The sequence below is a fragment of the Prinia subflava genome, chromosome 6 (assembly GCF_021018805.1).
Source record: "Prinia subflava isolate CZ2003 ecotype Zambia chromosome 6, Cam_Psub_1.2, whole genome shotgun sequence".
Classification (NCBI taxonomy): domain Eukaryota; kingdom Metazoa; phylum Chordata; class Aves; order Passeriformes; family Cisticolidae; genus Prinia; species Prinia subflava.
This window is the reverse complement of record NC_086252.1, coordinates 27,908,096-27,930,231: the sequence shown is the minus strand read 5'-3', so window position 1 is coordinate 27,930,231 and position 22,136 is coordinate 27,908,096. Positions and strand designations below refer to the sequence as shown.

The 22,136-nt window shown below is 47.9% G+C and overlaps 3 protein-coding genes across 6 annotated transcripts in view; 2 read left to right on the top strand and 1 right to left on the bottom strand.

Moving 5' to 3' along the window:
- LOC134552292 (uncharacterized) overlaps positions 1-4,084 on the top strand; it is a 46,296-nt gene extending 42,212 nt beyond the window's left edge. For 3 of the 4 annotated variants that reach the window (XM_063400848.1, XM_063400846.1, XM_063400847.1), the window contains 2 exons: positions 680-825; positions 1,656-4,084. In XM_063400848.1, the coding sequence (XP_063256918.1) occupies positions 680-825; positions 1,656-2,451 (942 nt within the window). In that variant the 3' untranslated portion in view covers positions 2,452-4,084. The remainder of the gene's footprint in view (positions 1-679; positions 826-1,655) is intronic. The other variant, XM_063400849.1, reaches the window with a different exon arrangement.
- A 6,205-nt stretch (positions 4,085-10,289) lies between these two features.
- Positions 10,290-17,216, bottom strand: TSN (translin). The gene is made up of 6 exons (XM_063400851.1): positions 16,970-17,216; positions 16,797-16,890; positions 13,774-13,870; positions 12,847-12,962; positions 12,148-12,227; positions 10,290-11,823 (listed from the first exon to the last, which is right to left on the bottom strand). The coding sequence occupies exons 1-6, from the start codon at positions 17,033-17,035 to the stop codon at positions 11,587-11,589; spliced, it is 690 nt and encodes a 229-aa protein (XP_063256921.1). The 5' UTR covers positions 17,036-17,216; the 3' UTR covers positions 10,290-11,586.
- Positions 17,217-17,359: 143 nt separating this feature from the next.
- On the top strand, positions 17,360-21,833 carry NIFK (nucleolar protein interacting with the FHA domain of MKI67). The gene is made up of 6 exons (XM_063400850.1): positions 17,360-17,548; positions 17,627-17,752; positions 18,411-18,519; positions 19,136-19,347; positions 20,033-20,113; positions 21,249-21,833. Exons 1-6 carry the CDS (start codon positions 17,408-17,410, stop codon positions 21,429-21,431), a joined length of 852 nt encoding a protein of 283 aa, XP_063256920.1. The 5' UTR covers positions 17,360-17,407; the 3' UTR covers positions 21,432-21,833.
- The last annotated feature ends 303 nt before the right edge of the window (positions 21,834-22,136 follow it).

Genomic DNA, 22,136 nt, shown 5'->3' with positions numbered 1-22,136 from the left:
TGCTCATTTATCCCATTAACAGGTCCTAATGGTCCCATTATCAAAGTTAGTTTCAGGTCAGTTGGCCTGGATGCCAGTAAGAACGTGACCATGGGGGAACAGAGCTCAGCTTGCTATGTCTCTCAGGCTGTGCTCTTGCAGCCCCAAGCTGGCTGGCTTCGTGCTGGCTTGGCTGTGTTTGCCTTGGCTTGCAGTTTACTGCAGCTTTGGCTCTAGGTTGTCTGTGGGGCCAGGCAGTGCAGGCTGCTCCCTGCTCTACAGCTGTGTATGGCTGCTTCTACTGACTCACCTTGCCTTGCACAAGGAGATTTCCTGCCTCACCAACATGGTGGTCAGAGGGCAGAGAAATAGAAATAAGCCACAGTACACCCTGTTGACTAAGAGGTTCATGCTGGCCTTCACGCTGTTGCTCTGATGAGTTGGCTGAGCCCACAGGAGAGCAGACAGTTCTTTGAATGTGGAAGAGCAAGCAGTTAGACCAGCTTTCCTTCCTCTCCACAGGCACTGATTCCCCCCAGACCTGCAGGGACTGCCTTTTGACCAGGAAGGGTGAGCCCAGTTCCACCTTTGGTCTGGTGCTCAGTAGATCCTGCAGCAGTTCATGCTGATAGGACTGAAGGCAGGCTGTGACTGTGCCTCTGCTGAGCTGACTGAGCAGGGCTCTATTGCATACTTGCAGGGGGACGATGACCTGATGACCGTGTGCATCGGAGAAATATTCCTGGAATTCGTAAACATGCTGCCAGCCTTTCAGACATACTGTCTTCAGCAGTCCTCCTCTGTGAATATGCTCAACGCTCTGGAGAAGGAGAAGGAGTTGCTCAGGTGAGAAAGAGGATGAGCATATTCATCCAGGCTTTGGGGACAGAAAGGCAGCAGGCTGAGGGTGAAGCCTTTGCCAACCCATCTAGATCAAAATTTGATGCTGATGTTCCTCAGTTATCACTGCTCTCTCTTGGGGTGAGGACAGTCATTTATTCTCAAAAAATATTCAGTCCTTGGTATTTCCACTAAGCCAACCAGTAGGTCCCCAGTTGTACTCTGTGTTTTGTGATAGCAGTGTCTGCCCAGTGACCACTGCGCTGAACTGTCACCAAATAATACTCAGCTCTGAGATCAGCTCTCAGTCCCCATGCTGGAGCCCAGGCTGGATTTCCACTGCAGAAAGCCACTTTGTGGCACACATGATTTGAATTTGGTTCCCGTTACTAGCCTTGGTCTATTGGGCAATGTCAGACAAGTCATTTCTCTTTCCACTGCTCAGCCAAATTCTTGTTTAATACGCTTTGTAATCCAGTGATGAAAGGCGTGACAAGTTAATGCAATCTGATACAAACTGATGTATCTGCCTCATGTTTACGTCAGTGGGTACCAGAGAAAGATCACACCCTTGCTCTTTTATGGTTTAATAGAAGACTGTTAGGATGTTATGTGCAAGTGTCCCAGGCACCTCATCAGGATTCTGCAGCTGAACACAGCTGCAGAAATGGTTGTTAGTCTTTAAAAAGACAGAATTCACAAGGTTGCTAAAAATGGCGGGGGGGGGCTGTAATGCCCAGCAGCTGTCAGCACCACACTGTTCATTTGTGTTTAGGATTGCAGCATCTGCTGGCAGAACAACCACTGTTTCATCCTGTCTTCTTAAACCCCTGCAGAATATTCCTCAATGTCTCCCAGAATGACAACACGGCACTGCGGCGGATGAACTTGAGGTCGTTCCTGATGGCCCCTTTGCAAAGGGTCACCAAGTACCCCCTGCTGCTCAGCAGGATCATCAAGGCCACCACCGAGTACCACCCAGACCACGGCAGCCTGCGCGAGGCCAAGAGCCGCATCGAGTCCCACCTGGAGCACATCAACATGAAAACCAAGCAGGAGGGGAACACGTGGACCCTCCGCTCCTTTCGCCAGGACAGCAAGAAGAAGAGGGAAGTCATCAACATCGAGATGAGAGAAACCGCCCTCAAAACTGTCGGTTGGCTGCGGGAGGAAACGCGGTTTGTGATGGAGGGGTCTCTGCAGCTGGCCCAGCCCCCCGATGGCCAGTGGGTGAAGAAAGGCAGCAAGACCCTGAAGTTCCAGAACATGCAGGTCCTCCTCCTGGTGAACATGAAGCGTGTGTCCGAGTCCAGCCTGGAATCAGCTGAGCCGGGGCCTGTGAAGGACGCGGTGCTGGTGCTCATCAGGGACAAAAATAATGGGAAGTTCCATTTGCTCAGGGAGCCCTTGAGGCTGAGTAATTGCATCGTCTCCACTGACCCCGACTGCGACGACACCTTTGAACTCATTGAGATCAGGCGGGAGGCGTTTGTGTTCCGGGACAGCGACCGCGCGCGGACTCACCACTGGTTCAGGCAGATCCGGCGCTACTCCAGGGAGCTGGGCTCCTGGAAGAAGCGGCGGAACGCGCTGCCCAACATCATGATCAGCACTCCTCACACCAGGCCCTGAGGCCTGCATGGGCAAGCTCGGCTGGACCAGGGCCACAAGCAACGACCATCGAGAGCCACCTTGGCCTGAACTTGCTCCATGGACAACACAGGGACGAGCCTGGTCCCCAAAGACTCTTACCAGCACTGGAAGCAAACCCCACAGCTTGGTGCTGGTCTCCAGCCTCTGGACTCACAATAGTTTGTGGCTCATGTACATAGAGAGATGAGCTCCCCTCGAGGAGATCACTGAAGGATAATAATTTAACTTGTTAATGTTGCACTGCAGGAGAATGATGTATGATGCTTGCCATTGCATGGATCGTGTTGAAAGCCAGTCTTGACAATGAGAGAGGTTTCCACTATTGACTGTATTTCATCAGCATTAGGTAAAGTCTGGGTACTCAGCAAAATTAGGTGCAGTATTATGCAACAGAGGGTAAAAGCTGGAAAAAATTACGTTTTCCACCACTACTCCTAAGGACTGTGTTTCATTATTCACCTCTGTATATTCAGTCAAAACACTTGTTTAAAAAGAAAGGCCTCTCATCTTTAATCCAAATCAAGTAGGTATCAATTTGCTCAGATTCAGCTGCATGCACACAGCAAAAAAATAAAGAAAAGAAAAAAAAAGGAGAAAAAAGGAGCAAACACATAAATCCCACATATATGTAAAACCTGTGGAAGAGCAGCACACCCCCAGTGAGAGTCTGTTATTTAACTGACTTAGGGACTGGAACATAATGCTGCATCTGAAATATCTCAGAAATATATGTAAATACAGCTCTGCTACCACTGATAGTGAATTTAAGAGTTTGCAATTATTTAAATGATGTAATCTAGTGTATTTCAAAATTTAATTGAAAGGAACAATTTACATTGTACTGTAGAGTAACATAAAATGTTTTAATAATTATGTTTCAATTACTTTAGGTGGGTATTTTTTTAATATTTGTGTTCTGTAGTATGTATTTTACTTAATATGGATGGCATTCAGATGAGCCACATGCCTACGTCTGCCCTGTGGATCTCCTGAACAGAATTCAGGGCTATTCCAAATGAGACTGGGTGAATGGTTCAAACCTGCTACTCAGATTCTCACTAGACAACAGCAGACTGGCACAAACCCTCTTGCTCTGGAGCCAAAACTGAGGCCACAAATAACTGCCCCAGAAGGTCCAGCCTCTCTCAGTTGCTCAGCAGGGAAATTACTCGAAGCTGAACAATGGTAAAAAGGCAAACAGGGTTTAACCTTTTCAGCCTGACATTAACACTGACTGCTGCTTTGCAAAATGTCACACTGTGACTTACACAGAAAAGGCCAGATTTCAACCTGGAGGCTAAATTAAAGGAGCCTAAATTTTGGTCCATGGATCTTGGAGGTCAGCCTGTAAATGTTCTTTCAGGCCCACAGGGTAAAGACAAAGCCAATCAGTATTATTCGCTACCAACAAAATATTTTTGTTACAGGCATTTATTTCACAGGAGGATTCACACAAGCACATTTGTGTATTTCTCCAGAGATCAACCAGCATCAAAGGTCACCAGTGAAGGCAGACAGAAGCCATCTTCACAAAGGTAGCCCTAGTCTTGTAAAGTCACCACTGACCCAGCATCTGAGCAAGCCTCAGACTGTGCCCAGTACTTTGTCCTCTGGCCACAGCTGCCAGGGCTTGTTGCACTGCCCCAGGCACTGTGGCAGTATAGCCACTGACGTGCCTACTGGCTGTATTTTCTCTTGTTCTGCACCATCCAGCATTTTAGTGCTTCATCTTGTCCTTGAGGAAATGGGAAGATGTGCATCATGTGGAGGGTACCCGAGACATGAGCCCACACACAGCTGAGCTCTGTAGCGAGCAATAGCTGTCAAAGGGATTGCCAGGGCAGCAGTCTGGCTGGAATTCCCTCCAGGTGAGCAGGAATTCCCTTCAGCTCTTTCTAATCGCTAGACAACAAACTGTTCCCTCAAAATATGCACTGAGCAGCCAGTGAAGAGCACGAGGCATTGCTTTTAGTTTGCCATTTGTTTTCCACAGAGACAGATGCCTGAGCACAGCGCTGCTGGAGGAAGATTTCTTTTATGCTGTCATGACAGATCCCACCTATGAGCCTTCAAACTCCATTCACCTCACATGCAAAAAGTAACAGCTTGTAGCACCTTTGTCTTCTCTCCCAAGACCACAATGGCACAGCCACCTTCTCTTCATTTCTCTGGGGCACCTCTGACAAGAGAAGGTATAAGTACAATAACAGCCCAATTTATCCAAACAGTGAGTGGCTTTCACAGCCACACAAAGCTGCTACTTGCTGGAAAGTTTTCAATTACTTTCTAGCACAGTGATTTTCTCCACATCAATTCATGCTTAAAACCATCGGTGGACCGTTTGTGCAGTCATATCTTTAAATCAAGATACCTTCAGCCAGTCTGGCTGTTCAAAAAGGTTAGAGAACAATAAGTGTACGTAAAAGGTCTGATATTTAGCATCAATCTTATGTTTGGCTGATTGTTCAGTTTGTCAGATTCAGGGTTTTTCTAGGTATCACAGGAAGCACCTGCCTGCCAGGCTCCTGTAATCATGGCCTATTTCCTGTGAACCAAACTCTCCCCAGAAGAAGGTCCATGAATAATCACCGGGTATTGAGTTATGAGCAGGACGTGTACTTGGTGCTGTAGCCCTGTTCTGGAAAACCTGTGGCCAAGGAACAGTAAGTGAGGCCCTTTGATCTGGGACAGCTACGGGAAGCGACAGTGGGATTGCTGGACCTGTCAGGCTGGACAGAAGTTGTGCTTCATACACACACTCCTTTGATGTACCCAGTGTGTGCAGCTGCTCATCTGCCTGCAAATGAAAAGGTGTTGAAAGGGGACACGAGCAGGGAACAATCCCTGTGGCCCTGTGAAAGCCTGTGCTGTGGGGTGAAGCAGCACAGGAAGGGCAGGAGTGTCAGTACACTGACAAGGCAGTAGATTTCCATAATCCTCAGGCACCCTTCTGAACTAGATGATCCCTCTCCTGGGCAGTTCCAGGCCTTTCAGTATCACGTGTACACATCTCACTTGGCAGCCATGGAGATTAGTCGTTCTGTATTTTTCCATTTCTGATTAACAAACTGACAAAATGCTATTATAACACAGGGTACTTGGAATGGGGCTGTCTGCAAGCCAAGAAAGCAATTATTTGTTCCAAGCTGGCCATCCTAGGTCTCTGTAATATTTTTATACTTCTCATTGTCATGACTGACAATACTAAGATTACTTTTTAAGACTCCTGCCCACTGAACTTACCCAGATAGTACAGGCAGACCTTTCTGGAAGTACCAACCAACTTTCTCTTTTTTCCCACGTCAGGGGAAAAAAGAGAAAGTTGGTTACTCCCTTGATTTATCAAAACTCATAAATGACCTTTAAAAAGAATTTAGTATAAGCCTTACTGATCATTTACCAGGAACACAACAAAAGACAGTCTTTATTTTTAGAGTCCATGCAGTTTTGAGCTCTGAAGGCAGATACACAAAATGATAAAGTACTGGATTAAGAGCCCTCTATGAGCTCAGGTCCCAAGGAAAGAAAGAATAGCTCCTTTATGAGTCACAGGGCTGGGTGGGAAAGCCTGAAGAAAACACATGGAGGTGAAGAGCAAATACTTCAGATGGCAGACACTTCTGCTTTAGTCAGTAGAGATCCTCTTCTTTATGGTGTCCTTGTACTTTCCTGGTTGTCCTTAACAGAAGTGCAGATGGGGAAGGAGTGCTCAGTGTGGGTCTTCACCATCTGATCAAGAACACATCTGAGAGGGAGAACCAGCTTTGGTCTGGCAGCAACCAGTTGTCATTGGAGACTGAGATTGACCTCAACATACCCCAGATCCTGAAAAAAGCTCTGAGATCACCTCAGATCTCCTGACTTTGCTGCATATGAATTTATAATGGAGCAGAAGTCCCCCCCCCAAATTTTTTTTTCCCCATCAGCAGATTCTGGTGAGTCTTGCACTGTCTTGCTTGTCCCTGACATGTTCAAAGGGAAAAAAGTTTCAATCTTCTAGCACCATGTCAAAGATCCCTTCAGGGCTCGTGGATAAGGCAGCTGTAGTAACGCTCATTTTGTGACGTCTCCTCTTTACGTGTGTGCTGGGGAACTGGGTAAGATTTAGCTGGAACTAGGCTGGGATTCTCTGACTTGAAACTGGAAAAACCTGGAACTGAAAGCAACGGAGGAAACTGTCCTGCCAGAGATAGATAAATATTCAAAGCTCTCACTGTCATTGAGTGACCTGTCACTACAGTGGAGTATGAAGGAGCAAAATGTCTTACTGATCAGGCAGACAAAGGAACTGCCTTATTTCTCACATTCTGCTGCAGAGGAGCAATCTGACCAGACACAGGTACAAGCAAAGAAGAAAAAAGGAAGTTTTTACAGTAACACTGTAGAGTCCAAGAACTCCAGGCAAGCCCTAAGGGCACTCATTAGAAAAGAATACACCTCCCCTGGGAAGCTGAAGGTGATCCCCTAAGGGAAACCTTTCTACAACATGATGGAAAGGTTGAGTGATAGGAACAGAGTTCCTGTTCTTCAGTAGAGATGAAAGAACACTTTGGGCCCATCAGAACACAGGCAGAGTATCCTCCAGCACTGGTCTCTGCCCAGGCTTGACTGGGAGCAGTTACACAGTTGGAAAGAGTTGAAGGGATAGCATTAGGCTCTAGATCCATGAGCAAGGATTAACATAACAATAATTTGCAACTTTCCACCTCAAATCCTGCCCCAGTGTGATCTCCACCAGTGCAGGCTTTGCATCCCTGAGAAATTATCTGAGCTGCAATTGGGAAGATCCATTCTGCAAACAGCCCTGTCAGGGAAGGTTCTCTGCATGGAATCAGGCAAAAGATTAGTTTGCAGTGGTGGTTTGAACCCTTCCCTCCTAGGACAGGAACTTCCCTCTTCCCTTGCAGTGGCAGTCACATCACTGGGAAGACTTCCAGAGAAGCAGAGCACGTTGCAGAGCTCAGGCTCTGATATTCTCCCCAGGTTAGATGTTTGTACACCCGGAGTGTGAACGTGCAGGTGAACAAGCACTCAGACAAGGAGTGTATTCCTCCTTTCAAGAAAGGGCTGGTTTTAAACAGCTGTGTTCCTCTTGGGCAGGGCAAGCCCCCAGTGCTGACTAATGAATGCAAACCAGAAGTGCCAGTTTGAAGTGACAATAAACAGGCAGTGAAGCCTGCAAGGAGATACTCATCTTACCTAACTCATCCCTAACACACAGACAGGAGATACAAAACAGATAGGAGTCTTCCTTTTGAAATCCAAACACTCATTTCATGGCACTCCATGAATATAGCAGGGAGAAGACTCTGCACAGCCCCCACACTCTTCAGTAGAGCTGCACCCCTGCATCCAGTGCAGCTGTCTTTAGTAGAGCTGCATCCAGTGATAGAACTTGAACAAGAGAAGATGGACTGCAGATGGGTGACGGGTCATGATCCACACACAGACCCCCAGCATCACTGACATTCACTTTCTGCTCCCCTTAATTGCCTTGGTGTGTAATGACCTTGTTGAAAAACCTGGGTAAGGCTCTGTAGCTCACTCACTTTGCAGTGAAATGAAGGCAAATTATTTATTCAGAGAGAAAATCCTCGGCGATCCTCTCAAAATGGGAAGCAGTTAAATTACTGCAAGAAAAATCAAACCATTTACCACACAGTGTTACAGCTGAGAGAATACTGAAAGCTGGCACCACAGGGAGAGGAAGAAGTCTCTCTCCAACACACTGGCACAGCATGGAGGGGACACTGTGTGATGCACCAGGTCAGGAGCAAACACTCCTGAAAAATAAAAGATTGTTTCAGCTAAATCAGTTCCTTGATCCAGCTCACTGCACAAAGATGTTTGCTGGCACCAGGAAAGGGCAGTCTGGAGGTGATAACGTGTCCTCTAACAAGTGCCAATTTGAAGAGGTGGCTGGGCTGGCTGCAGTTAATCAATTCCAGCAGGAAAAGCCCAGTTCAGGAGCCAGCCCCAAGGTCTATTGAGCATCCTGCTCACCCTCGCTTCCCAAACTGTTTCAGGTCAGCACTTTCATTCTGCTGGGCTTCAACAGGCAGGGCTATAAATAAAGAGCCATTAATCAACTCTTTAAGTACCCTTTTTTACTTAAATAAAACCCACAGAAATGACATCAAGATGGTAAAAATCCAAACAAACAACTTAGTGAATACAAAGACGGTTGGAGAGAGCACTGCCAGGAACACACTTGAGGCTGAAGTGGCTCAGGGAAGAGCCGTGCTGGGTGTTGAGTCAGACTCTCCAGCGCTCCTGCGCTGACTCACTCCCCTCCCAGCTGCCAGCACACGCTGCGCAGTCCCTTCAGCACCACCAGGAGTCACTTGTTCGGAGTTCAAGTGCATCTGATTCACCATGAGCCATCAAGCTTCTGCAGTCCACTGCCATTCCCTGCTCCCCCTTCCCAACTCAAGTGGGTTGGGTTTCTGGGTTTCCCTTCTTCCCTCTACCCCCAGCTCTGGGACAGGAACACAATTTACTGTTTAGGATCAGAGTAATGTGCAGATTCCTTGTCAAAAGGTCCTGCAGGCTACTGCAGTGCAGAGAAAGCTACAAAAACATCCCCAACTTCCCCTGCTGCTGCCTAGGGAGAAAGTTCATGGTTTTCTTTTCCCTTCTCCCAGACCCAGGCTGGGAATGAGCTGTGTAGCCTGGCTCTTGCAAACAGTGCTTTTCTAGAGGACAATGCTAGACTCTCCCAAGACCTACAGCAGGAAAGAATGAGGTGTTTGCTAAACACCCTCCAAGAACACAACACTGAGTGTCTCTTTCTTGGCCACCTGTTCTTCACAGAGCCTTAGACAGAAGGATCCCACACCTTGCACCTCTGTAAGCCCTAAGTAAGAGCCTTGCTCTTCCAGTTGTCCCTCCCACAGTACCTGCACCTGTGGCACAGCACAGATTTATCTCCATCAGCTCTCAGAAACCACCAGCAAGAGCTGGCAGGTCTGGGATCTAGTGCTGCACTGGCACACAGGATCCCGTGTCAGGAAGCAGACCTGCTGCATGACCAAATGCAACCGGAGCACCTGGGACAGCACAAAGCCTCAGCCAGCAGCTGCCCTGCCACATGGCCTCACATCCCAGCCCCACATGCCAGGAGTCCTCTAACCCAAGACACATTAAACTGATGAAGAAACCTTTCTGTATTCCCTGCTCCCACAAATTTCCTGTGTGACCCTAAAGTGCACAGCTGTGTCTGCACAGCCTTAGGGTATTGGTTTACCCCCCCCATCTCTGGTTTGGGCAGTAAAACTGGCTTAAGCTCCTTCCTTCCTCCCACTGCCAGAGTGTTAAGTCAAGAAATGAGCAAACACTGGCGCAGGGCAAGAACAAAGAAATACTTTGAAAGGTGTTACATTGCCATGGGGCTCAGGAAGTTACACCCTCATTTTCTTCAGCTGGGAAAGGGGGATATTGCCATCTCCCTGCGTTAAGTGACATAAAATACAAAGGATGAGGACAAACATAAAAGATTACGAGATGCTCTTAAGATAATCTTGCCACCTCTTGGATTGGTAAGGATAAACTCCATAGCTCTCCTATTTTACTTGGTAAAATCGCTCAAAATTTAAAAAATATTGAAAAAAGGCCTATGAAATCTGTTTGCAGCTTGACTTTGCACTTGGCAGTGTTTAGAAGTGCGCCACTGAACAACTCCAGCCAAGGGGAGGAACTCCATTATTGTCCAAGGACAGCTGAAGGATGAACTGAAATGCTGGTATTCCAAAACAGGCTCCCAGCAAGGGAAGCAAATAACAGCAGATGATCAGAAACAGGCAGAGGTACCAAGTGGCCATAATCAAAGAACAGCTTTTATTTGGCCAAAATAACCAAGAAATCATTTTCTTTCAATAAACAAAACAACCTCCTAACTCAGCGGTGACTCTTCACTAAGAAACTGAAACACTAACCAACTCCACATAAACCTGACTGTTCCCACTCATCCTCTAAAGTATTCCTCATCTTCCTAAGCTGTTCTCCTTAACCCTCCTGCACCAGCAGAAGTAGGAGAACGGCAGAGTCACTTAGGACAAGAGAACAAGCACATGGGGAAGCATGAGTCTGTCCACTTACAGATATGAAAGAGGCTGTTGGTGTTTGCAAACATCTTACCTGAAAGCAGTAACTTCCCCATTTCTGGAGATAAAAACATTTTACTACATAAACTATAGTTTTGTGGTTTTTTTCTTTAATCCCAGGACACAGGTACAGTTGTGGCTTGTACAGGTTGTTACAACTCAGGCACCACCTGCAGTTTATCAGTTTACACTTTTCTATTCAGAAAACTTCGAAGTTAAAAAAAAACAAAAATTGGTTACACTGCGTTCTCAAGGCAAATCATCATTTAAAATTCTGCATTTACTCATGCCAGTAAAACAAATACCAGGCAGAGAAAGCAGGTGTCTGAGAAAACCTTGCTCTCCCTGGTAACTGAAATCTAGGTGGAAAGAAAAAAAAAATATGAGAGAAAGAGAGAAATATGCCAGGGTGCAAGACATCAGTTCCAATAGAGGAATTCTCAGGAGTATTTTCACTAATTTCCTAATTACAGGGGGTACATTAACAGAAACCATTCAAAAAGAGATCTGGTTCATAAACAGTTATGCAAATTTGTTCAACTTACATAGGCAAAAATTTAAGAAACAAAAAGGAGAAAGTGTCTTAAAAAGAAAAGTCGGTATTTGCACACTGTGTTTCTTAAAAGATCCCATGTGTCTGCACGGAGCTGTGTGCTGTGCACACACTTCTGAGGGGCTGTGAGCAGAGGTAGCCACAGCACTCCTCTGACAGAGCAGGGAAGCAACAGAACTAATGGGAATCTCAGCTCATGGATTACTGACTGCTATTGCTGCTGTGCAGAGAACGGCACCGTGTGTTTGACAGCGGAATTCCACCAGAAACAGAGTCTCCTGTCCTAATCTAGACATGATTTTACAAAACATCTAACACCTGTACTACACCTTTTGTAAGAAAATAGAGGGCAGCTTTGAGCTGCAGTTCTTCTAAACTACTGTAGGAAGGCTTCTCTAGGTCCCTCCTAAATTGGCAACCATCTGAGGTAATTGATGATGCTGTTCAAACGAGCATCCTTCACTTCTCCCCGCCTGCACCAACTGCTGCCTCCTTGCTGAGTCCTCGGATGGACAGGTCGTAAACCACTTCCTCGATTTTCTTGACGTCGTACTTGAGGCCGTCGTAGCGTTTCCTCAGGGAGTCGTTCTTCAGGTTGAGGAGGCGGAAGCCAGAATCCAGCTCGTTGATGAAGGCTGAGATGCGGAGAGGGCGAGAATAGTCCCCAGCTGTGACACTGTTCACTGCCAGCCTGGCCTGCGAGGAGACACCGGAGAATGTCGGCACAGCACCCACCACATCACACCACATCCCCATCAGTTACTGCACCAAATGAGGCACTTACGTTCCAGACAATCAGATTATTTGTACTTAGATCTACCTTCCTGCTGACCATAGCTCTGAATTTTCAATCAAAGGACTAGTTTAAATCTTAAAAGTATCACTGAGCAACATGGAGAGAAGCATCTTGCTGCAAGGTGCTGTGTATCATAACCTCCAGGAACAACTTGGAAAAGCTAAAAAACACATTATTTCTGTTTTCAAGGTCAAACCAAATACATGCATGAATATCTTTCTTACCAGCTCACTGGCCAGAGTTAATACACCAGAAAGATAATCTTCAATGTCCAAGTGAAAGCCCCGTTCTCGATCAGCTTCAACTGAGACAAAAACAGAGCAGGGGTGAGGTGGTGCTGAGCATGAGCAAACCCAGCCACCTTAAATTGCATTTGTTTACAGGTGCTAATTTGAAATATCAAATTTATGAAATATTATTACAAAATAAAAGTCAGCCTTTTCCTGTATGTGATGTAATTAGAGCCTCAGATTCTTGATTCAGCATCTTGTACATCCAACAGGGTAACTGGATTTACAGCAATATACAGGATGTGTTTACTTTTTTTCAAATCTTTTGCTCTGTGAAGATACAATTCTCTTATGGCAAAGAATTTAATCTGTTTTACATGCTTTTTAAATACCAAAAGCAAGCAGTTAAAGAAACAAGCTCTCATCTTTGTGTTATTCTTTTGGTGCACTTACACACTTTGAATGAATGCCCTTCATTGATGAAGAACTGATTAATGAATAAGTACTTTTGTTAACATTAGGTTTGTCAATTTCCGTCTTCTGAGAATTTGTTGTTTATATAATGAAATCAAATACCAGATAAACTCTGGAACTGATTTCTCAGGAAGAAATGAAGTTCTGCCATTTCCCTGTACCTCTGAAAGTTACACTAAGGTCACAAGCTGCTTCTCTTCAGTTACAACATTAACTTACTCCCAAGTATTTCTGCAACAGCTTCTCGGGTCACCAATGTCTCTGACTCTAAGTAGACTACAAATGCTGCCAGGAACACCAGCCGCTGCAGCACAAACCTCCAGTGCTCATGAAACCTGCAAAAGAAACACCAGGTCAAGGATCAATAATTAATTTATTACTGGAGCGTTAGGCAACAAGCACACATTATGTGTGTGTTGTGTTTTCTGCCTTGACACATGCACTTTGCAGTATTTTTGGTTTAGCAAAAGGACACCAGCTAAAAGACATCTCCCTGGTACTCCAGAACTCCACAGCCAGGTTACCACACTGGATGCTGACATTTGCTGCTCCTCTCACACACCTCCTCAGCTCCCACACTTTTCCAGGCTGTGCTGCTCACAGACAGCCAGGGCTTTCCCTCCCACCCTCCCTAGCAGATCTGAGCTGACAAGATTCTTGTTCTTTGAAATGCTCTTGCCAGGCACTGTCCCCTTCTGGCAGCAACAGAACACAAAGGTGACAACTTCATTTAGTGTCTGCAGAAGCAAACAGCCATTTCCTGACAGATTTAGAGCTCTGCTTCCAGAAATGCCCCAAACCGAACAACTTAACTGAAATTAATGGAGCAGCAAATGCCCTGCTCCCAGATACAAGGGCAGCTCCAGCAGAACACCAACTCCTTAACCTTCCCTTTTCCTTTTTAAAGAAAGTTTCTAGAAAAACAATTCTACACTCAGCATTTTCAGTGAAAATTTATAGTGTTTGGGCAAAAGCATTTTTTACCTATGCTGATAAAACCTCACACTTGTCTACCACGATTTACTTTTCAAAGAGGAAGAAGCATTCAGCCCGTAAATCTTTACATTGTTACTCCAAAGCAACGATGCCAAATGCCCAAGCAATTCCCATATTTGTCTGTGTCTGGCTGTGTGTGATCCTGCACACCTGTAATACTGATCAGCAGGAAACTTGGTTTTCAGAGACTCCATCTGTGTCCTCACTGTACCAAAGTGCTCACGAGCCTTCTGACATTTCTTTGGAACTGAAAAAGAAACAGCACAGCATTCAGGGAATGAGTACACTCAGGAAATGGATATTTGACAGGCAACAGAAGTTTGCAAACGGAGTTTCCAGCACAGACAGCACTATTTACACTTCTTTCTTGTCCAAGATAGGTTACTGACACTTGGAATCAATCTGAGAAGCATTCCTGGTGAGCCACAGAGGTAAAGCAGAAAGACTCCAGAATTCCAGGCTGGCTGATCTGCTCTGGGCCTTTGAACTTGAGCCAAGACATCCCAGCAAGAGCCAGACCCCAGGCAATGGAACAGTGCTGCACACAGCAGCTGGCCCCAAAGGAAGCACACACTCACCAGGCACTGCTGCCAAAGGAAAAGCAACTTTTCTTTCTCCATATTAAAATCTTGTCCTACTTTTTTTCTAACCCATCAAAATTTAGTTACATGAGGTGCAACATCCCTTCAGGAAACTGCATTTCCTGCTTTTTACGATGTATTTGAACAACCTGTGTTCCAGCCTGTCCAGTGTGTGTTACAGCTCTGCAGAGAAACGATCTCCTGTTCCTGCAGCAGCCACTGCCACCTCCCGTTTGCCGAGAGAGTTACAGCCCCGCTGCACTTCCAGCGGCCGGCCAAAGGGCTCAGACCTCCTGCAGCCCTCCCACACAGCCTGGGCACGGCCAAAACAGATCACCCCGACAGGCCCTCCTGCATTTCATGTACAGAAGCCAGGACTATTCACAGAAACTAAATCTGAAAACTGTGATGGTTTTTACCAAACAACACCTACTAGAAGTCATGTAAGTGTGATTATAGCACTTCTGTTAATAACACATAATTTCTGCTTAAAAAAAAAAGGGAGGGAGAACGACATGCAAAAATTAAAAACTTCAGGAAGCAGAACGTGGGAGTGCTCCATGTGGCAGGCAGGATGAAAGAGCTGTGTGAAGCTCACTGAGAGCTACAGGGCTGCCTCAGCTGTGTGAGCATCACGTGGCTGGGGGAACACAGTAAGGAACACATTCTCATTTGGATTGTGCCAAAGGCACCTGTAACAAAAATAAACGATCCTTAAAGGCTCAGACAATGCCCACTGACACACACAGCCCCCAGCTACCACATTCCAACTACCCCTGCACATCCTCAGGTGCCTCCTCGGCTGTTCTGCAGTTGCACAGACCAAGCTGGCTCTCAGGCTCTGGAGCCCTGCCTGCCACCCTGACCAGCACCAGACAAGAACAGGATGCAGCACACACTGCCCTGCCCGGCTTTCTGAGCAGTTCTCCAACTCCACTGGGGACAAGCAGCCAAGGAAGCCTGTGCAAGATGACATTTTAAAAGCCACTGGTTGTACAGGAAGCTGTCCTCCATCAAACTCTCAACCATCCCATGGTTTTACTAACAGAGCTGAATTTGATGACAAATTCACAGGTCTGTTATCATGAGTTAACTCTTGACCTATTAAGCATGAATTAATATTTTTTGCTAGAACTGTAAGATGAGGCTTTGGATTTTTTGTCTGGTTGGTTGTTTGTGGTTCTTTTGTTTTTTCCTTTTTGTTTGTTTTGTTTTGCAACTTTTTCATTGGTTTTGTTCTTTTTTTTTTAACTATTCCAAATCTCTTCTCAGACTCCTCAAGTTCCAGGACCAGTTCTCTCTAGGAATTAAAAATCCAGTGAAAATACACTGAATTGAACATGGGCCTCTATACAGTTAAATGCTGGAAAACGACTCTGAAGTTGTTTACCCACACAATGACCGTGGGTTTTCCCAGGTTAAAGCACTGAGTGTCTGCTTGTGTAAATAACCCCTCAGCAGCTCTACCTGCCAGCACTGCTGGGTCTCCCAGCAGATGGAACCTGCACAGGTCAAACCCCAGGTGCTGCTCCTTGCTGAACACAGACCCTCCCCAGGCCTCCAGCTCCAGCCCCAGTGTGCTGAGGAACCTCAGCAGGCAGAGAACGACCTGGCAGCTCTGCAAGGGAGTAAAACAGCACCTGGGGAGGCTGCTTCTGTTTCCCTTCATAGGGTGGCTTGCACAAATTCCTCTCAAGTGTTTCCAGCGAAGTCAGAATGGTTGTTTCTTCTCACAAGGCATTAATTGACTGGAAAAAACACAGCTCCTAAGGGACATATTTAAGTTTATTCCAGTAGTTTCCCCAGTAAGCTGAGAAATGAGGGGGCAGAAGGAGCAGATCTGACACCTGGGCATGCAGAGCTGCTCTCGTGGCCTGGAGGAAATGGGCTGGCCCAGAAACAGGAGGTCCAACACCTCCTCAGCCTGGAACCAGCCTGGCAACAACCCAAACCTCCCTCCAAAGCTGCAAACCTACTCCTGCTGTCACTCAAACAGACATCAAGGGCAGGTCCTGCTGTTTCAGCCTTTGCAAATTTTTTTTACGTTTTGCTGCACATTAAGCAGATTTTATAAACACAGAGAATCTGTTTTGTACAAACCAGCTTGAAGTGTGTTCCCCACCATCCCAGTCCATCCTGAATTACCCCCTCAGTGCTCAGGACCACAGCTTTTTGGAGTGGGGGGTGAAGAGATGGGACAGGGACATGGATAGAAAGGCCCAGAAAGTGATGACAGCACGATCTATGTGCAAGCCACTTACAGAGAGACCTAAGAGACAACTCAGCGGGCCAGGACGTGAACACCTGGAAAAGAACACTCTGCACTGAGACAGAAAAGCACCATGCTTTTCCAAGGGGAGAAAGGGACAGAACGGTGTTCCACAATGCTGAATGGCAGCTTTACTACTTGTCTGGCTTGAAACCTCCCAGCTGCGCCCTCCTCTTCCCACCACCCTCCGGGAAACCCACGCTGAAGGCCCCGGGAGAGTGGAACCTAGAAAAGGCGCCCCGGTGCAGGGCCCCTGCGTGCTCCAAGGGGCACTCCCGTCCCCCGGCTGTTCCCGCTGCCCGGGGGCGGCGGCGCGGACTCACTGTGCTGGAAGCCGGGCCCCTGGTGCACGCCCTGCAGCAGCGTCAGCATCTCCCGCGCCGTCTGCTCCAGCGCCTGCACCACCTTCCGGATCTCCTGCGGGCACAGCGCACCGTCAGCCGAGGCACCGCCCCGCCCCCTCCCGTGCCCGTGGCCGCCCCGCCCGCCCCGGCACCTCTCGGATGTCCTGGTCCTGGCCGAGCGCTCCCTGCAGCGCCGCGAACATCTCGCTCACCGACATGGTGCCGCCGCTTCCCGCCCACGGGGCCTTCCGCGCCGCGGGCGCGCGGCTGCCTCACGCACCGCCTGAGCGCGCCGCGCCGGGCTGCCCCCGCAGCGCCTGAGCGGCCGGAGCAGCCGGGAATAGCCGGAGGGCGGCTGGGAGGGCGCGCGGAGTGCTGATCGCCGGAGGAGGGGGGCAGGTGGTCGCTCTCAGGGCGGGAGTTTGCCGCCCCGGCCGTGTCCGTGTCTCAGGCCGCCCTCCCGGTGCGGTGGGGCCGGGCCCGGCGGGGCCGCGCCAGGGCCCGTCCGCCCCGTTGCCAGGAGACGGCGTCGGGCCGCGCGGCTCCGGCGCGAGGCGGTGACGCACTTCCGGCGGCCGCGCGGAGGCAGCATGGCGGAGGCGGCCATGGCGGCGGAGGTGCCCGCGCCTGCTACGGCTGTGAGGGCGGCGCCGCTCCTGGCGCTGGAGCCGCGGCTGCAGCGCCAGTTCCAGCAGAAGGTGCAGCGGGCCCGCACCAAGCGGACGGTCCAGGTGAGCGGGGCGGCCCGGCGGGGCGGGGGCGGCCCGGCGAGTCCCGGCCCGGGCTGACGCGGTGTCTGTGTGCCGCAGGAGGAGCTGACGCCGGGCGTGGTGTTCGTGGGGCATCTCCCGCGGGGCCTGTTCGAGCCGCAGCTCCGCGAGTACTTCGGGCAGTTCGGGACGGTGACGCGGCTGCGGCTCTCCAGGAGTAAGAAGGTGAGGAGCGGCCCCGGCGGTGCCGTGAGGCGGCGGAGCGCTCGGTGCCCGAGGCCGGGCCGGGCGGGCCCCGTGCCCTCTGGGGCTCCTCTGGGGCTCCCTCCTTGCCCGGCGCGGGCCCTGGGAACGCGCAGCGGCCGCAGCGCCCTGGGGAGTCCCCCGAGGGCCGCGGCGGGCCCGGGGGCTGTCTCTGGCTGCGGGGCGGCTGGGCCACCGCTCTTGTGGTCCTTTGTTCCCTCAGTAAATTCGCTCCGGTGGGAAGTGCTGGAGCGCACCAGTTCGAGGTACAACTCAAGTGCCACCATTCTGCTTTAACGTATTTGTTGTTTTCGATAAATCGTATTTCTTCTCACTTGTGGGTTTGCTGCCACATTGTAAGACTGCTGTATAAGCGTGGAAGGAACAGTAGAGCAGCAGCAATGCAGGGCAGCTTTTTTTTTAGCAAGTAGATACGTGTGAGCAGTTTGTTTTGTGTGCAAATATATATTTTACAAATAATGTCTTACCAGTTTAGGACTAAATCCAATGCTTTTCACAATTTGTGAAATTAGTTATGGTTAGCTGAGAACGGGCTATGACTTTGGAAGAGTAAAATAATTTTAATAGAGCCCTTCAGGCACCAAAGCATTGTTTCATGTTTCTCTCTTGTCACTCACAGACTGGAGCCAGCAAGGGCTATGCATTTATAGAGTTTGAGTGTGATGATGTGGCCAAGATTGTTGCAGACACCATGAATAACTACCTGTTTTCTGAGAGACTGCTCAAGTGTAAGTACTAGCTGCAGTGTAAGTTGTGCAAAGGAAACTCGTAGTTATTTCAGTTATCCTGTCCAACTGTGCATAGGCTCTTAGGGTTTTTAATGAACTTTTATCCAAAAGTATTTTCTGTGGGGCTGAGCTTTTCATCCTGTGTAAAGAACATGCTCAGCAGGCTTTGGGTCACTAGTGCTGTTTTTTTCTCTGGGCTGATATTGCTCTTAGTGATTGTGTAACATCACATCTCAGGATAAGGTTGGGTTTGCTGTAGAGAATTTCCTTCCACATGGAAATTCCTTGGCATTTGTAACTGCTGCAGTTGTTGTCTGTAAGGTTTGACATACGGGGGTTTTTTCAGTAAAAGATTGGTGAAATCACCGAGTTTCTCAGTCATTGTAACAGTAAAACTTGATTTGTAAAGGATTATGAGGTACATATTGTGGTAAAACAATTTTATCTGATCTTGCTGGGTGAAACGGTTCAAGTGTTTTATCCATCCCTCCGTCCCTCCCTCCCTTTCTCTCCCTGACTGAGGATGCAGTGGCCGTTTCTGCCGTGGGCTGTGTCGTGTGAGTGCCCCGGCAGGCGGGGCGGCTGTGCTGTAACCCCTGCGCTGTGCTCGCTGCAGGTCAGTTCGTGCCTCCCGAGAAGGTGCATGAGGAGCTGTTCAAGGACTGCGAGAGGATGTTCCGGCAGCCGTCCCGGCCGGCTGTGCGGCGCTACAACAGGGTGCGCTCCCTGCTGGAGAAGGCCAGGATGACCAAGCGCCTGCTGCGCAAGGAGAGGCTGCTGCGCAAGAAGCTGGCCGAGAAGGGGCTCGAGTATGACTTCCCGGGATTTGTAAGTCTGGCATCGTTCTGATGAGTGTGTTAAGCAGGATGTGTTTCTAGGGTTGTGCTGAATACATGGAAATGTGTTTTGTGTGGAACTGGCAAAGAGCTGGAGCCCCAGGAGGCTCCCGTGTGACAGGAGCTGTCTAGAGGCTCAGGGAATTCAGCGTGCTGCTGTTGCTGGGCTGCACTCTGTGTGCCTGTGTGTTTATGTGTAGAGAAGTAAATAGGTAACAGCAAAGGGGAGGTGTCCTTTTCTTCTGTTGGTACAAGCAGTTGGGTGTTGTGTGGTTTAATAGCACTGGAGTGCAGATCACCAAAGAGCAGAGGGGCTTTGCTGAGCCCTGGGGGAGGCTTTGGCTGGGTGGGGGTTTGAAGGCAGCTCCCAAGACCAGAACTGCCATCCACAGCCACTGCATGTTCTTCTTCTGCAGAGTGCTTGGGTCAAGTACTCGAGGTGTAACCAATTAATGCTGTTTAACGTGGAATGTTTTAAGTGCACGGTAGCACCTTTTCTTGTGTTGCTTTGGGTGTTCTTGTTCAAACCAGATCACCTCTGTGTCAGTTGATTTGTTATATTAAACCTATTTGTTCTGGCAAAGATTTTGTACCTAAGAAACAAATATATGAAGAGTTGAGTGACTGCATCTTCACATAAGTGTGTAGTGATCCACCTGATCTGTCTTGTTTCCTAGGCTGCACAGGCACTTTGCAAAAAGAGAAAAAAAATTAAAACATCCAAGAAATCAAAACTGAACATTTCTTTGAGCAGCCAGGTAAGATGGACCAATCCTGGTGGTGTCCAGTACCACATTCACACTGGGGCAGGTGTTTGCAGTCTTCAGATGACACCTTAATACTGATTTCAACACAAAAAGCTTGACATTGTTTACTTGAGAGATGTTCATGCGAGAAGTAGCTCCTTTGAGATGTATTAACACTCTTGAACAGGGGAGGGTGATTGATTCCTCGTGGTTTCTTCTCGTGTGAGTATTCAGCAGCAAAGGCTGCTCAGCACTCTCTTGAAGCTGCAGTAGTGCAGGGTGCTGGGGCCAGGCCCTGTACACCCCCTGCACCCGTGCTTTACACTGGGACAGCACCATCTCCTCGATGGAACCCTTCTGTTGGACCACGTTTCAATGCCAGCCTGTTGTGATAAAAAGGGAGTTGAACTGTTAATACAGACTAGTGCTGTCTGTCCTCATTTCCATGCTGTACTGTTCCTCCTATCCCATGCTCTCCAGGCATGGTATTTGATGTTTTGGAAACAAATGCCAGGTAGAAGTAGCAGTAGGATGAAAGGGAAGTTCAGGTCATCAGGACCGAGATTTGGGATAGTGACAGTCTAAACAATCCGTAAGGCATTAACATTTCTGTTTCATCGTTGTGAGTTGGGGGATGTTTGTGTTTGGGGATTTTTATTATTACTGGGTTTACTCGTGATAACTGGGGCATGGCTGGTTGTGAGGAAGATGGGATAACTAATACATTCTGTCAGCTGAGTTCTGAGGGCTTACTGAGGTAACAAAGCTGGGATGTTTCAGCTGTGCTGTGAAATTGAATGTGGCATTTCTGTATGCCAGTCTCAAATATACTCCCTCACCCTGTTGCCCTGATTCTCTTCCACTTGACTTTTGTGATGCTTTGAGTCAGGAAATACAAAGTTTAGAAAGCAAATGTGCATAACAACACATTAGAAAATGTGAATTAATTTCCATTTGCCTTTCACGTACACTTCTTTGAAGGTCACACTTCTGTCCAAAGAAATAACATCTACAAAAGTAGCTAGTTATAAAACAAAAACAATTTTCTGAAGGAGAGCTGGGCTGATGTGTCTTGTACCACAGGGGCAGTGACACCTTTTCCTGGCAGATGGTTTTGCAGTGAATCCTGTTTTTCTGATCTCTTCAGGATCCTACTCCAGTCTGTACTCCAGCAGTGCTTGAGCGCCGGAAAGCTGCTCAGATGGATGACGACATGGAGGATGATGAAGTAACTCTCAAGCTGCCCTCTGCCAGTGTTATGAACTCTGTGCAGGGACCAAAGAAGCAGCCAAGGCAAAGACCAAACCGGAAGAAACGGAAACAGACTTAAAATTTTTGTGGCTGTAGCCATATTTTTCTCAATTTAAAAACTATTGAGGTGGAACTTCCTGCTGTGTTTGCTGTCCTGGCTTGGTTCATCCTGCCAAGACTGTTCCAGTTTTTCTTAGGTAAGAACTCTGTTCACAAATCCTGTCCCTCTGGTCTGGCCATCTGGGGACCTATGGTCTTCTCTGCCCATGAAGATATTCTTGACTTAGTGCTCACAAGTGCCCGTGCTGTGGCACAGCTACAGCAATCCAAAATCCTCAGTTAATTTTCTAACTTGTTTCTAACGCTCACTGTTCGGAAAGAAAATGTGAGGCTGTCCATTCAGAGCTTGCTAATGCAAGGAACCATATCTTAAATTTATAATTAATGACAGGTTATTAAAAAAATTACCATTTTTCAACTCTCTTGGCTCTTGGTAATGGTTCTTCTGTTTAACTGAATGTCTGTGTTTTGTTTAAGTTCTCATATATTTGCACCAATTGAGGCTCTCAGGAAGATGCACCAATAATCAGCAGTCTGAGTTCTGCTGGCAGTTCCGTTGTCCTTTGTCACTGCATTTTAGTTTCACTGCTTGCATGAAACAAGGGTATTGTCTGCTCCAGAGGGTGATAAGCACACTGAAATATTGCAGTAACCAGGAGTGCAAAGGCAGGTTTTTGGCAGCAGTAGTGAGAGTTCAGAGAATTGAGCGTAGCTTTTTGTAATG